The sequence below is a fragment of the Gorilla gorilla genome, chromosome X (genome assembly GCF_029281585.2).
Source record: "Gorilla gorilla gorilla isolate KB3781 chromosome X, NHGRI_mGorGor1-v2.1_pri, whole genome shotgun sequence".
NCBI lineage: Eukaryota > Metazoa > Chordata > Mammalia > Primates > Hominidae > Gorilla > Gorilla gorilla.
In genome coordinates this window covers 56,892,730-56,909,384 of record NC_073247.2, presented here as the reverse complement: position 1 = coordinate 56,909,384, position 16,655 = coordinate 56,892,730, and the positions used below count along the sequence as shown (strand labels likewise).

Sequence of the window (16,655 nt, the reverse complement as noted above, 5' to 3'; positions counted from 1 at the left end):
AAATGTGGTGAAACTGTAAAGAAAGTGAAGGGCATGATAAACATAAAATTTAGGATATTGATTATCTGAAAAGAAAGAAAATGAAATAGGCATATGAAGAACTTCAAAGATAACTATAATTTGTTTTAATGGGTGGTGGATACACAGGTATTATTTTTGGTATTACTATTCTTTATAACTTACATATATTTTACAAAACTTATTTGAAATGTTTCACTGTGGAAGGTTAAGATTGAACTCACCACACTGCTCCTGTCACCCACCCAAAGGCATGCGTATGTACATAGACTTCTTGTTTCCCAATAGTCCCAATGTGATTATACCATAAATTTGTTTTCCATCAGTACTATTTTTTACAATATGACTATACAGTTAGCTCTCTGTATCTGCAAGGGATTTGTTCCAGAACCTCCATGGATACCAGAATCCACTGATACTCAAATCCCTGATATAAAATGGCATGGTATAATTGGCCCTCCGTATTTGTGGGTTTTGATCCTTGGTTGGTTGAATCCACAGACGTAAAACCCATGGATACAGAGGGCTAACTGTATATATAAATACTATACACAGCCAAGCCACATAGTAATCTATGATTAATTTACCTTCCCTGCATAACTGTGTTCCTTTGGTTAATAATTATTTTTTTTGAGACAGAGTCTTGCTGTGTTGCCCAGGCTGGAGTGCAGTGGTATGGTCTTGGCTCACTGCAGCCTGCAGCTACAAACTCCTGGGCTCAAGCGATCTTCCCACCTCAGGCTCCCGAGTAGCTGGGACTATAGCTGTGCACTACCACACTCAGCTAATTTTTTAAGTTTTTTATAGAGACGGGGTCTCACTGGACTGAGAGTCTAGGCTGGTCTCAAACTCCTGGACTCAAGTCATTCTCTTGCCTCAGCCTCCCAAAGTGCTGGGATTACAGGAGTGAACCACTTCTCCTGGCTTGTTTTGTTTCTTTCATTTGTTTCTTTCTCCATATACTTATCACCAGTTGTCTAGAGTGACTCTGAGCGCTTCTGGAGATATCAAGGGTTTCCTCAGTGTCATATCCCTGAGTTTTTCTAGAGCCTTCTGACCTGCTCTCATCTGGGTGGATTACCCTCATTCCTTCTTGTACGGCTACCATCCTGACATTGCTCTTCAGTGTCACTCTGGGGATTCCCTTCACCCTCTGCATTGCTGGGTTCCATATTTTCTTTATGCCATGCCCCCTTCCTCATTGGTTGGAGCACAGTCTTCAAGTACTTTCCTAAGAAAGGATGCAGGTCCATGTGAGGTGAAGTTTTGAGATTTTTGGATGTCTACAAGTGTTTGACTCCTAATGGAGAGTTTGGCTTGGAGTAGAGTTCTAGGATGGAAATGTCTTTCCCTTAGACTTTTGAAGGCATTGCTCCATTGTCATCTAATTTTCAGTGTAAAGCTATTCTGATTATTGATACTTGATATAATTTTTTTCTCTGTTTCAGCTTATAAGATTTTACCCCCTTTATCTCAGGTGCTCTGACATATCCCCATATGGGATCACTGCCACCAGTATTTCTGGGTGCCTGATAGGAAATAAATCCCCACAGGGATAGTTTTTTTTTTTCCCATGCAAAGCCAAGATGCTACAGGGCCAGACGCTGCACTGCACATCCAAGTGGCAAGCTAGGCCTTTTTTGTTAAGCTCCTTTCACTTTGTCTGTGGGCAAGTCCAGTTTGACCCACTAAAAATAGGCACACCATACCAGAAAATCATCAGCCTCTAGTGTTCGGGCATCCAGACTCCCAGAAGAAAAACAGGTGTTCAGTGCCCTAGGCAGGCAAAACCATCATATCAACATAGGGAATATTTCATAAGCCAAGTTCCCAGACTTTAGCCAGGAGCCAGCCCTGTGAGCAGGCCCTTCTAAAGATCAGTTCTGCTGTGTTAACACTTTCCTACAGGTTACCTTTACTGGTGCTCTTTATTTCTTTGTGTGGATTTGAGTAACCATAGGGTGTCCTTTATTTTCTTGGAGCTGAGCTTTAAGTTAGATCAAATAGCAACAGCAGTCTGGGGATAGGGTTTTTGGTAGAGCTCCAAAACAGGTCATCCCCTTGGGTAGCTGTGAGGCTACCAGTTTTCATGGAGCTGGGGAGCCAGTGGGAGAGCAGGAAGAGTAGTAGTAGTGCCAAGTGAACCGTGACCTGGCTGTTCTTAGTGAGGTTTACTAGTTTTTTTTTTCTTGTGTGTGTGTGTGTGTGTGTGTGTGTGACAGAGTTTTGCTCTTTTAGCCCAGGCTAGAATGCAATGGCACAATCTAGGCTCACTACAACCTCTGTGTCCCAGGTTCAAGCGGTTTTCCTGCCTCAGCCTCCTGAGTAGCTCGGATTATAGGCGCCTGTCATCATGCCTTGCTAATTTTTGTATCTTTAGTAGAGACAGGGTTTCACCATGTTGGCCAGGCTGGTCCTGAACTCCTGACCTCAGGTGATACATCCGCCTCGGCCCCCCCAAAGTGCTGGGATTATAGGCATGAGTCACCACGTCTGGCATAGTTTTTCTTGAATAAATGATTTTTAATTGATTGTTTGCCTTTGGTTAATTTCTAAAGTTGTGAAATGATTGATTTTGATAATTTTTGATTTTGCCAGTATTTTCATTACTTTTTGGGGGAAGACGATTTACTGAGGTCCTTCCTCTCACTCTTGTCATTTCAGAAGTCCAGCCTAAAAGCCTTTCTTTTAAAACTGCAAAAAAGTACAGAAAATCATAATTTTAACAAACACTCTTGTACTTCCTTCCCAGTATTAGCAAATGTTAACATTGTGTCATTTTTTTCAAAATAAAAGAAACAGGCCAGGCACGGTGGCTCATGCCTGTAATCCCAGCACTTTGGGAGGCCGAGGCGGTCATATCACAAGGTCAGGAGTTCAAGACAAGCCTGACCAAAACGGTGAAACCCCGTCTCTACTAAAAATACAAAAATTAGCCAGGTGTGGTGGTGTGCCCTGTAATCCCAGCTACTCAGGAGGCTGAGGTAGGAGAATCTCTTGAACTCGGGAGGCGGAGGTTGCAGTGAGCCGAGATCCCGCCACTACACTCCAGCCTGGGTGACAGAGGGAGACTCCATCTCAAAATAAATAAATAAATAAATAAATAAATAAATAAATAAATAAATAAATAAAATTAAAAAAATAAAAAGAAAAGAAAAGAAACAGAGGTTTACAAATAAAGTTGAAGTCCCTTTTTCCCCTCCTGAGGCCTATTCCTCTTATCTCCTCCCCAGGTAAACAGTATCATGAATTTTGTGAGTATCCTTCTAATCTGTGTTTTTATACTTTTGCTACATATATTTGTACCTGTAATCAATATAGAATTCTTTTTGTAAAATTACCAGATTGTTACACTCAAATTATAGGAATCTTGGCCAGGCACGGTAGCTCACGCCTGTAATCCCAGCACTTTGGGGGGCCGAGGCGGGTGGATCGCATGAGGTCAGGTGTTTGAGACCAGCCTGGCCATCATGTTGAAACCCCGTCTCTACTAAAAATACAAAAATTAGCCAGGCATGGTAGCAGGTGCCTGTAATCCCAGCTACTCGGGAGGCTGAGGCAGGAGAATTGCTTGAACCCAGGAGGCAGAGGTTGCAGTGAGCCGAGATCACGCTACTGTACTCCAGCCTGGGTGACAACAGCGAGACTCCATCTCAAAAAAAAAAAAAAATTAAGGGATCTTTCTGCAACTTGCTTTCTGTGTTCAGTATTACCTTTTGAGCTTTATGCTGATACTTTAGATTTAGATCATTTATTTTAACTGCTGTGCTAGTGGAAATATGAGTGTCATAGTTCACTTTCCATACCTTTATTGGTGGATATTTGGTGGTTTCTAATATTTTGTTGTCATTCTTGTACATGTTAAAATTTGCCATAATTTCCCTATGGTATGAACTACAAGTGGAATAGGTAGTAAGGCATGGGTGTGTATGTGTGTATATGTGTGCATGTGTGCACATGTGTGTATTTTTTTTTTGAGACAGGGTCTTACTTTGTCACCCAGGCTAGAGTGTAGTATTGTGTACATGGCTCACTGCAACCTTGACCTCCTGGGCTCAAGCAATCCTCTTGCCTCAGCCTCCTAAGTAGCTGGGACTATAGGTGTGCGCCACCATGCCCAGCTAATTTTTTGTATTTTTTTGTGGAGACGGGTTTTGCCATGTTGCCCAGGCTGTATATTTTCAATAATACTAAATGTATTACCTCTTATCCGTCATAAGTGGAATCAATTTGCCATGTATATTTAAGAGTTTCACATCTTTGTAAGTGAAAATTGCTTTATAATATTCTCGTCTTTTATCCTTCTTTGCTTTTGGCATATAAGCATTATCTTGCCAATTTTATTTTGGTTACTAAGTGCCAGGTGTAGCTTTTCCCATAGTTTTATTTTCAACACATCTCTGTCATTTTGCCCTAATTGTCTTCTGAAAACATGGAGCTGATTTTTTAAAAATGCAATTTGATATGACTGGCATTTAACTAATAGGGTTAATATATAGTTATTGTGAAATTACTATATTTGTATTTCTTCTTTTAGTATATTTTCTACATAGCCTGCTTTTCATTACTTCTTTTTTCTTGCCTTTGCTGGATTTTCTTTACCCCCTTTTTCCTCTTTAGTCATTATCTTTCTGAATTACTGAAGTATCAAGCATTATTCTTAGCCAGGTTTTGTGTATGGCAAATTCTTTGTCTTTTCTTGTCCAAAAATGTCTTTGTCATCTTTCTTTATGATAATTTATCTGGGTATAGAGTTCTAAGACGAAAGCTTGTCTCGGGACAGAGAAGATATTATTCTTTAATCTTCTGGCTTCTTTTTTGAAGAAGTCTGATGTTGATATAATTATTTCTTTATAGGGGATATTTTTACTTATTCATGGTAGCTTACAATATTTTCTTTCTGACTTGAAAGCCTTGTGGCTACACTGAACTTTGTCTAAGTGCAGACTTGTTTATTTTCCACACTCAAGGACTTTGGACATTCAGTGGTAGGATACATGCCTTTCTTCCATTTTAGAAAAGAATCAGTCATTGTATCTTCAAATACTGCCTAGATCAGGGGTCCCCAAGACCACTCCCATACTCAGATATTCTCTAGAGAAATTCATGGAACTCAGCATATAGTTGTAATCATGGGTAAGATTTATTACAGTGATGTAGTAATGATAAACAACTGGATTATAAGGGGAAAAGGCACAGGCAGAATCTGGAGGCATCCATGTGCAGGCTTCCTTATGCTGTCTGCCTATCATGAACACAGAGCACACTCTAACTCCAGTATCAAAGATGCACCAACATGTGTGATGTTTATGCCAAGGGAAGCCTATTAGAGACTAAGTGATTTCCCAAGATCTGTCGTCTAATTTATTAAATCTGTCTTATCTGTGGCTAGTCTACTGTTCAACCTATTTAGAGTTTTTTTTTTTAAATAATGCCTACCTTAAAAATACTCATCTGTCTTTTTTCAAAATTTCCTGCTATTTCCTTCATAGTCTAGTTCTTACCTTATCTTTGTACATTTGAAATATACTTATTTTAAAGTACAGATTGTTCTATTATCTACAGTTCTAGGAATGTGAGTATATTTAAATGTATCGGTCAATTCTTTCTAATGATGGATCAGTTCCTTCTAAGGTTTTAAATTTTCTTTTCTTTTTTTTTTTTTTGAGACGGAGTCTTGCTGTGTCACCTAGGCTGGGGTGCAGTGGTGGGATCTCAGCTCACTGCAACCTCCGCCTCCCAGCTTCAAGCAATTCTCCTGCCTCAGCCTCCTGAATAGCTGGGATTACAGGCACCTGCCACCATGCCCAGCTAATTTTTGTATTTTTAGTAGAGACAGGGTTTCACCATGTTGGCCAGTCTGGTCTTGAACTCCTGACCTCGTGATCCACCCACCTCGGCCTCCCAAAGTGCTGGGATTACAGGCGTGAGCCACCGCACCCAGCCAGGTTTTAAATTTTCTACTGTGAACTCCTCAGTGAGAGTTGGTTTTCCCTAGACGTTCTGTGATGTCTTCAGCTATAAAGACATGAGTGTGTGTATGTGTATATATATATAACTACAAGGGCTCCCATGCTTGTTAAACAGGAACTAGAAGGATTCCCCACTAGCCAGAGAAATTGGCAAGAAGGATGTTATATATAAGACATCAAAAGCCTAATTCTGTAACTCAATCCAAATGATTACAAGCATAGTACAGAGCCTATAAACTGAAAAATTTTTAAAGTTGGTCTTGTTATTGGTAGGTTCATAGCAGTGGCAACCTTTCATATATGTATACACACACACACACATATATATATACAATTATATGTGTGTATATATATAAGCTTTAAGCCAAAATTACACTCTGACTTTGCTGAATTCCTGAACATTTGTGCCTTATGGTCCCCTTCAAATCCTCAAGCTGTTCTGTTTACTCTCTCACTTTAAATTCCCACTTCATTTTGATACCTAATACATTTCTTTTCTTGATTTTGAGCCTGGGACATGGGAAGGGTCCTCCATCCACATCAGCTCAAGTCATGTTGATAGGAGTTCACTGCTTGGGCATTTAGGGATTAGTTATTTCATAAATTACAGTGGGAAGACAAGTTTGATGATTCATTGCATTTTCTTCTAGAAGTCTGGCAAGTTGACGAGCAGATAGATCACTACAAGGAAAGCCAAGACAAACTTCTGTGGCAAGCTGCATTCATAGGCAAGGAAACACTGAAGGATGAAAGCGGTCAAGAATGTAAAATATGTAGAAAAATCATTTATCTCAACACAGACTTTGTTTCTGTAAAACAAAGACTCCCTAAATATTATTCATGGGAAAGGTGTTCAAAACATCATTTAAACTTTCTTGGTCAAAATAGAAGCTATGTAAGAAAGACAGATGATGGATGTAAAGCATATTGGAAAGTATGCCTCCATTATAATCTTCATAAAGCTCAACCTGCAGAGAGATTTTTTGACCCTAATCAACAAGGGAAAGCCCTCCACCAAAAGCAAGCCCTTAGAAAAAGTCAGAGAAGTCAAACTGGGGAGAAGCTCTACAAATGTACTGAATGTGGAAAAGTGTTTATCCAGAAAGCAAACTTAGTTGTACATCAAAGAACTCACACCGGAGAGAAACCTTATGAATGCTGCGAATGTGCAAAAGCCTTCAGCCAGAAGTCAACCCTCATAGCACACCAGAGAACTCACACAGGGGAGAAGCCCTATGAATGCAGTGAATGTGGAAAAACCTTTATCCAGAAGTCAACTCTGATTAAACATCAACGAACTCATACAGGAGAGAAACCATTTGTATGTGACAAATGTCCAAAAGCCTTTAAGAGTTCATATCATCTTATTAGACATGAAAAAACACACATTAGACAAGCATTTTATAAAGGTATTAAATGTACTACGTCCAGCCTTATATATCAAAGAATTCACACAAGTGAGAAACCTCAGTGCAGTGAACATGGGAAAGCCTCTGATGAGAAGCCCAGTCCCACTAAACATTGGAGAACTCATACAAAAGAGAACATTTATGAGTGTAGTAAATGTGGGAAAAGCTTCAGAGGAAACTCACACCTCTCTGTTCATCAGAGAATTCATACAGGAGAGAAACCCTATGAATGTAGTATATGTGGGAAGACTTTCAGTGGAAAGTCACACCTCTCTGTCCATCATAGAACTCATACAGGAGAGAAACCTTATGAATGCAGAAGATGTGGGAAAGCCTTTGGGGAGAAGTCAACCCTTATTGTACATCAGAGAATGCATACAGGAGAGAAACCCTATAAATGCAACGAATGTGGGAAAGCCTTTAGTGAGAAGTCACCACTGATTAAACATCAGAGAATTCATACAGGAGAGAGACCCTATGAATGCACTGACTGTAAAAAAGCCTTCAGTAGGAAGTCAACTCTCATCAAACATCAGAGAATTCATACAGGAGAAAAACCTTACAAATGTAGTGAATGTGGGAAGGCCTTCAGTGTGAAATCAACTCTCATTGTGCATCACAGAACTCATACAGGAGAGAAACCTTATGAATGCAGAGACTGTGGGAAAGCATTCAGTGGGAAGTCAACTCTCATTAAACATCAGAGAAGTCACACAGGAGGTAAAAACCTATGATTATACTTGAGAATGGGATAATTATACTAGTAGTTATTTGTCATTTGACTATTACTAGTCTCATTATTTGTCAAATAATCATGGGGAGTAATCTTATAAATGTCCAGAATATTGGAAATTCTTCATATGTTAATGTTCATTTAACTTAATAAAAAGTACAAAAGTATAATTCCAGAGGTGTCAATAAATGTGATCAGTTTTTTCACCCAGAATTCTTCACCCAGGAGTGAAGAACTGTATGTCAAATAATTCAAAAGGGGCAAAACTGAATGTAGTTATGTGGGAAAGCCTTCAGAAATAATTTAAGTGGCACTGTTTATCAGAGTATGTATGCCGAGGAAAACTAAGAATTTAGTGAGCTTATAAAACCATGGTAGCCAGGCATGGTAGGTAGCTCACACCTGTAATCCTAGCACTTTTGGGAGGCTGAGGTGGGCAGATTGCTTGAGCTCACAAGTTTGAGACCAGCCTGGGCAACATGGCAAAACTCTGTCTCTACAAAAAATACAAAAGTTATCTGAGTGTAGTGGTGCATACCTTTAGTCCCAGCTACTCAGGAGGTTGAAGTAGGATGGCTTGAGCCCAGGAGGCTGAGGTTGCAGTGAACTGAGATCGTGCCACTGCACTCCAGCCTGGGCATTATAGCCAGACCTTGTCAAATAAATAAATAAACAAACCCATGGTAGAAATGAGAGGAATCATGCTCTATATTCTTTTATTAATAGAGACAGGGTCTTGCTATGTTGCCCAGGCTGGTCCTGAACTTGTAGCGTTAATTGATCCTCCCACCTTTGCCTCCCAAAGCACTTGGATTATAGATATGAGCCACCACACTTACCATGTTCTTTACCAAACATTTTGTGGAAGAGGTGTAGAGGTGGCAAACAATTATAAATTTAAGATATGTTCACTGTGGAGTAGAGTATGATTATTTATTTATTTAGAGATGGAGTTTCGCTCTTGTCGCCCAGGCTGGAGTGCAGTGGCACGATCTTGGCTCACTGCAGCCTCTGCCTCCCAGGTTCAAGTGATTCTCCTGCCTCAGCCTCCCAAGTAGCTGGGATTACAGGCACCCACCACCACACCCGGCTAATTCTTTTTTTTTTTTTTGTAGAGACGCGGTTTTGCCATGTTGGGCAGGCTGGTCTCGAACTCCTGACCTCAGGTAATCCGCCCGCCTCAGCCTCCCAAAGTGCTGGGATTACAGGCGAGAGCCACCACGCTCAGTGAGTATGACATTTTTAAAAGAACAGTATAAAGCATAAAATATCTTATGTGGGGCAAACTCCCAGATTATTTTCCTAGACAAATAGAAAAAATGCTTCCTTAAATAGGGTAAGAGAGGATGAGTCATCAGGATCCCTGAAACAAAGATCTCAAACAGGAGACCTTACGTATATTATTCATCAATATCTTCAGTGCAAAAATGCAAAGCCATTACAGAAAGGGCACATAGTAAGCTTTTACATACTTTCCTTAGGAACAGTGCTTAGAACTTAAAATTCTCCATGTCTTAAGAAAGGGTAATAATTTTATGGTGAAGCAATATAAGATTTAAAATTTTCAGAGTATCTTCCATAACAGCAGTATTATTTAAAGTAGTGAAAAAATAAGACAATTTAATATTCAATGATAGATGATTAAAAATTGGTATGTCAATTAGGTGAAATAACATGCACCAATTAAGACTACTGGCAAATTTGGGAAAATGTTCATGGTAAATCATTAAGTAAAAAATATTATAAAACAATAACCATATGATTAATATTGTAAAAACAGGAAGTATATGAACCATTATATCAGTGATTCTGGGTGGTTGACATATAAAAATTTTGTGATGAGTAAAGTTATATGCACATATAAGTATAAATTTGTATTTAATCTATATAAGTATAAATTTGTATTCATCTATTTCATAGGTGAGTGTGTGTGTATAGATAAACACATGGAACAAAAAGTTAGGTATATCTGTGTAGTGTGGAGGGAAAAAGCTAGGAAAGAAATACACCAAATGATTAAGTAAATTGGCATTTGAGTGTGGGGATTATTGATGTGTAAAAATTTTTTTGATTGTAGTCTCCAGAAATCACCAATAAAGTATATCGTTTAAAGTGTATCTTACACATGCTTATTTTCTTTTCCCATCCATTTTGCCACTCAGCTTTGTCTTTAGTATGTAACATCATTCTCTTCTTAAAATGACCCCATTTTCACATATGTATACATATTGCCTATTTGTTTTCCATATGATTGAGTTTACAGGTTAGAGTGTGTACATAGTTGACCCTTGAACAACATGGGTTTGAACTGTGTATGTCCACTTATATGTGGATTTTCTTCCATATGTGCCACCACTGAGACAGCAAGATCAACCCTTCTTTCTCCTCCTCAGCCTATTCAACGTGAAGATGACGAGGATGAAAACTTCTTATGATCCACTTCACTGAATGAATAGTAAATAGAATACACATATAATACACAAAATGTGTTAATGAACTGTATACATGATCAGTAAGGCTTCTGGTCAACAGTAAGCTATTAGTAGTCAAATTTGGGGGGATTCATAAATTATATGCAGATATTTTATTGCTGGAGAGTCAGTGCCCATAATCCCATGTTCCAGGGTCAACAGTATTTTGCATCTCGAGACTGGGTATCCTATAATATTTGGAGGCAGGGGCTCTCAATATGTTGTTCAGGCTGGTCTCAAATTCCTGGGCCCAAGCAGTCCTGCTCAGCCTCCCAAGTAGCCGGGAATATAGTATCCTATGATTTTAATAATATCTGTATGTGATTTTCTGATTAAATCATCGCAATCGCTTTTTATTCTATAATCACCAAATCCTGTGATATAAGTTACTAGTTAACAAATTTTACAAGTGAGAGATGTAAGGAATGCTTAAGTGTTCAAGTAATGAGACAAAATGAACTTCCGAAGAAAGCTTTTCACTGTGATATTTGTGAGTGCTGCTGAATGCTTGTACTCCCTCTTGTCCCTGTCCTTCTGTTAGCAGTTAAGGCAGAAACCCTAGATGACCCCCAATGATTAATGCCCTATATAATCCCTTCCCTGAAGGTGGGCAAACTGAGACTGCTGCTAGCCAATAGACTATGGGCAAAGGTGATGGGATGTCACTCCCATGACTACATTATGTTATATAAGACTCTTAGCAGACTGGAGAGATTTTCCTTGCTGGTTTGATGAAGTAAGCAGTCATATTGAAGAAGCCCATGTAGCAAGAGACTGCAGCTGGCTGATAGTACCTGAGGGAGCCCTGAGCTAAGACAGTGGGACCTGAATGGAAAGATCCTGGTGACAAGAGGAGTGAAGAGAGACAAGTCCAATAGACCAAGCTACTTTTCCCCACAAGGAATATACTAATTGGTAAATGGCTTGGGATATATTTGGAAATTCACAGCAGCCAGGTGCAGAGCTTTTAGTAGAAAATTATGTGCCAAGGAAATTAGACTTGAAGTTCAGATTCCACCGGTGATGATGGGCCTTGTTAAATACCACAGGCTTTCAGTTGGAACCTCTGAAGGACTGTACCTAGGAATTAGGAAGGGGTAAACATAGACCAGATCTTAAGATTGATACCACACCTTGAATGAGCTCACTAACTGAATTCAGGTAATTTGCTCCTGCTATAATTACCTTCAGAAACTAAAGCTTGGCTGTGTGTGGTGGCCCATGCCTGTAATCCCAGCACTTTGGGAGGCCAAGGTGGGAGAATTACTTGAGGCCAGGAGTTCGAAACCAGCCTCACAATATAGTGAGACCTTGTCTCTACAATAAATAAAAAACTAGCCAGGTGTGGTGGCTCATGCCTGTAGTCCCATTTACTCAGGAGGCTGAGGTGGGAGGATTGTTTGAGCCCAGGAGTTCAAGGCTGCAGTGAACTATGATTGTGCCACTGTACTCCAGCCTGGCTAACAGAGCAAGACACTGTCTCTAAACAAAAGAAACAAAAGCTCATCTAGAGCTTCTACAATTTCTTATGCACAATGGCATTCAATCAAAAATTGCCAGGTATACCCAGAGTCAGAAGAAAAAAGTGGACAATAGAAGCAGGCCCACAGGCCTTTCAGATATAAAAGCTATGAATCATGGATTCTAAAATAATTGAATAATATGGTCAAGGAAATATATAACATTCATAAGAAAATGTGAATTATTTTCAATAATCATTTATGCTTATTTAAAAATTTTCCTGGAGTTTCCTTTATTTTCTTGTTTGTCTAGGATCTCAAATATACCATCTAATTTATGGAACTTCCCTTTTCTTTGGCATTACAATTCTGGATAGTTATTAACTTTGAGGGGTGGGACTGGATGAGAGAAAAGGTACTGGCTCCATAGCAAGCTAGAAACTTCTTCTCTATAGAAAAGTTATCTGCAGAGGATGATATTGCTTTGCTTCTGATATGCTTTGGCTGTGTCCCCACCCAAATCTCATCTCGAATTGTATCTCCCACAATTCCCATGTGTTGTGGGAGGGACCCAGTGGGAGGTAATTATATCATGGGGCCAGTCTTTCTCATGCTATTCTCATGATAGTGAATAAGTCTCACAAGATCTGATGGTTTTAAAAATGGGAGTTTCCCTGCACAAGCTCTCTCTCTTTGCCTGCTGCCATCCATGTAAGATGTGACTTGGTCCTCCTTGCCTTCCACTATGATTGTGAGGCCTCCCCAGCCACATGGAACTGTAAGTCCATTAAACCTCTTTGTTTTGTAAATTGCTCAGTCTCGGGTCTGTCTTTATCAGCAGCATGAAAACGGATTAATACAGCTTCCAAATCCTAATGGATTGTACTGTGACACACAGGGACTTTCCAAGGGTGTCATACATTTCCATCTGGCACAGACACGTCAGCTCCATATGATATGCTAGGTCATATGGCCCAAGAGACAGTGTGCATGACAGATCAGGTCTGTTTAAAAGTTATTCTTGCTCTGGGCCACAGTGAAAATTGGCAATTTTGTGGGTTAGTCAGTAAATGGACTGGAGCAGCATGACAAAATGAGGTTTATGGTGCCTAACACAAGGAGTGGTTTCTCAAAAGTAGTATAATTCTCTGTTGCAGATGTAATGGCCTTGCTCCAAAATCCCAGGAATGCTCTCACACTTCATTTTTTCCACCCCTGACACCTCCACCCCAAAGTCTGCCAGATCATATGATCTAAGCAACAAGGCTGTGTGTACCAAGACTGTGTACTGTAGAGCCTTTCCTACTCTAGGCCCCACTCAAAGCTGGCAGCCTTCTATATCACTTGGTATATGGGCCAGAGAAGCACTTCTAGACGTGTAATATGTTACCTTTAGATCCCAAGGAGGCTTAACATGGGCTGTACTTCTCTTTTGCAAAATTAAACTTGGTCTTGTTGAGCTTGTGATAGTCTACAGTCATTCTGTAGGATCTATCTGGTTTTTGAAAAGGCCAGAATGATTAATTAAACAGAAATATAATAGTAACCACCACTCCATCATTTAGGTCTTTAATGGTGACACTATCATCCCCTAGAGTGCAATATTGTTTTAAATTTACCATCTTGGCCAGGATGCCATTATTGCCTGGACCCATTAAGTCCCCACATGATAGGAGGGCCATGATGATGGTTTCAGTGTCTGTGTGTTGATGTCAACTTTGAAAGCTGTTTCTGATAGTCCTAAAAATTTCTTGGTATTTCCTTTCCCAAGTGTATAGTCACCCAAATAAATGGCCATAGGTTACTTTGGGGAGAGACTAGGGTAAGCATTATAATCTATGCCTGCCATAAAACTGTAGGGTTCTTCCTCTGAGGCACATGGACAACTCTGTAGACAAATGGTTCTAGATCTGAAGATTGGCTCAGGTCTGGGAACTGAGCAAGGAACACTCATATTTTACTGAGGTAGTTGTCCTCAGACACCTGCTCTTTGAATCTTTCCTTTTTCCGATTGTAATATTAAATAGTTGACCTTTTGGGTACCCATCAATTTAACTCTTAGGAATGCCAGGCTTATCAGCAGAATTGATACAACTGAGAAAAGAATTAATGAGCTTGAGGCTGGGCATGGTAGCTCATGCCTGTAAACCCAGCACTTTGGGAGGCCAAGGCAGGAGGATCACTTGAGGCAAGGAGTTTGAGACTCAGCCTGGGCAACAAAGTGAGAACCCATCTCTACACACAGACACACACAGACACAGACACAGACACACACACACACACACACACACACACACACACACACACTCCCAGCTTAGCCTGGGCAACAAAGTGAGAACCCGTCTCTACACACACACACACACACACCCACCCAGCTACTTGGGAGGCTGAGGTGGGAGGATCGCTTAGGCCCAGGAATTGGAGGCTACAGTGATCATGCCACTATACTCCAGCCTGGTCAACAAAGCAGGACCCCCTGTTTCTAAAAAAATTTTTTTTTAAATAATAGAATTAATGAGCTTGAGAGTAAGCATTCAGGGTTTCACTATTTAATATGATGTTGGCTGTGGCTTTTTGTAGCTGCTGTTTAACAGACAGAGGAATTTCCCTTCTATTCCTAGTTTACTGAGAGGTGTTTATTTTCTTTCATGAATATATATTAATTTTCCAAGTGATTTTCCTGCAACCATTGAGATGATCATGGTTTATTTCTTTTTCTTAAGACAGCATCTCACTTTGCTGCCCAGGCTGGAGTGCAGTGGTGCAACCATGGCTCACTGCAACCTTGACCTCCTGGGCTCAAGCAATCCTCCCACATCAGCCTCCCAAGTAGCTGGGACTACAAGCATGCACCACTACGCCTGGCTAATATTTTAATTTTTTGTAGAAACAGTCTCCCTATGTTGCCCAGGCTGGTTTTGAACTCCTGGGCTCAAGCAATCCTCCCACCTCAGCCTCCTGAATAGCTGGGACTACAAGGATGCACCACCACACCCAGCTACTTTTTAAATTTTTTGTAGATATGGGGTCTCACTGTGTTGCCCAGACTAGTCTTGAATTCCTTCACTCAAGCAATCCATCTTTAAATCCTCCCAAAGTGCTGTGATTACAGGTGTGAGCCACTGTGTCTGGCCTGCCTTCATTTTTGAATATTTTTTCTGGGTTCTGAATTCTATATCAACAATTTTGTTTTTTCTTTCTGCATTTTAAAGCTTTCATTCCTCTGTGTTTTGGGTTGCATCATTTCTGACATGAAGTTATCTTCCATTCCTCACCTTTCCTTTCAATCTTCAAGAATAGTTCTAATATTTTAATAGATTTTTAAAAGTCCACCATATTTGTAATTTCTTGGTCTATTTTCATTATCTGATTTTTTTCTTAGGTAGGCATCACATTTCCTATATCTTCACATCTTAATATCTGATTGGATATTAAATAAATTTACATAATAAATTTACATTGTTGAATGCTAGATTTTGTTGTATTCCTTTAAAGAATGTTGGACTTCATTCTAGCAAGTGGTTAAGATGCTTCATTCTTTCAAGACTAATTTGTACCTTTGTTACGGTAAGTTTAATGGTATCCTTCCCTCTAGGGATATTTTTATTAATTAATTAATTTATTTATTTATTACTTTAAGTTCCAGGATACATGTGCAGAACATGCAGGTTTGTTACATGGGTATGTGTGTGCCATGGTGGTTTGCTGCACCCGTCCTCTAAGTTCCCTCCCACCAGGCCCTTGTGTGTGTTGTTCCCCTCCCTGTGTCCCTGTGTTCTCATTGTTCAGCTCCCACTTATGAGTGAGAACATGCAGTGTTTGGTTTTCTGTTCCTGTGTTAGTTTGCTGAAGATGATGGCTTCCAGCTTCATTCATGTCCCTGTAAAGGACATGATCTCATTCCTTTTATGGCTGCATAGTATTCCATGGTGTATATGTACCACGTTTTCTTTATCCGGTCTATCATTGATGGGCATTTGAGTTGGTTCCATGACTTTCCTATTGTAACTAGTGCTGCAGTAAACATATGTGTACATGTGTCTTTATAGTAGAATGCTTTATATTCTTGTGGGTATATACCCCATAATGGGATCGCTGGGTCAAATGGTATTTCTGGTTCTAGATCCTGAGGAATCGCCATACTGTCTTCCACAGTGGTTGAACTAATTTACGTTCCCACCAACAGTGTAAAAGCGTTCCTATTTCTCCACAGCCTTACCAGCATCTATTGTTTCTTGACTTTTTAATAATAACCATTCTGGCTGGCATGAGATGGTATCTCATTGTGGTTTTAATTTGCATTTCTCTAATGGTCAGTGATGTTGAGCTTTTTTTCCTATGTTTGTTGGCCATGTAAATGTCTTCTTTTGAGAACTGTCTGTTCATATCCTTTGCCCCCTTTCTGATGGGTTTTTTTTTCTTGTAAATTTGTTTAAGTTCCTAGTAAATTCTGGATATTAGACCTTTGTCAAATGGGTAGATTGCAAAAATTTTCTCCCATTCCCTTCGAGGGCTATTTTATCCCCACTACTAAGACATGACTCCCGTGGGGTCTCCACTGATTGCCTGGGGGTGATTGACAAGAACTCTCC

The 16,655-nt window shown here is 39.9% G+C and overlaps 1 protein-coding gene across 5 annotated transcripts in view; it reads left to right on the top strand.

Moving 5' to 3' along the window:
* ZNF674 (zinc finger protein 674) overlaps positions 1 to 9,352 on the top strand; it is a 46,916-nt gene extending 37,564 nt beyond the window's left edge. For 4 of the 5 annotated variants that reach the window (XM_063703306.1, XM_063703305.1, XM_019019068.4 and 1 more), the window contains one exon: positions 6,641 to 9,352. In XM_063703306.1, the coding sequence (XP_063559376.1) occupies positions 6,641 to 8,133 (1,493 nt within the window). In that variant the 3' untranslated portion in view covers positions 8,134 to 9,352. The remainder of the gene's footprint in view (positions 1 to 6,640) is intronic. The other variant, XM_063703307.1, reaches the window with a different exon arrangement.
* The last annotated feature ends 7,303 nt before the right edge of the window (positions 9,353 to 16,655 follow it).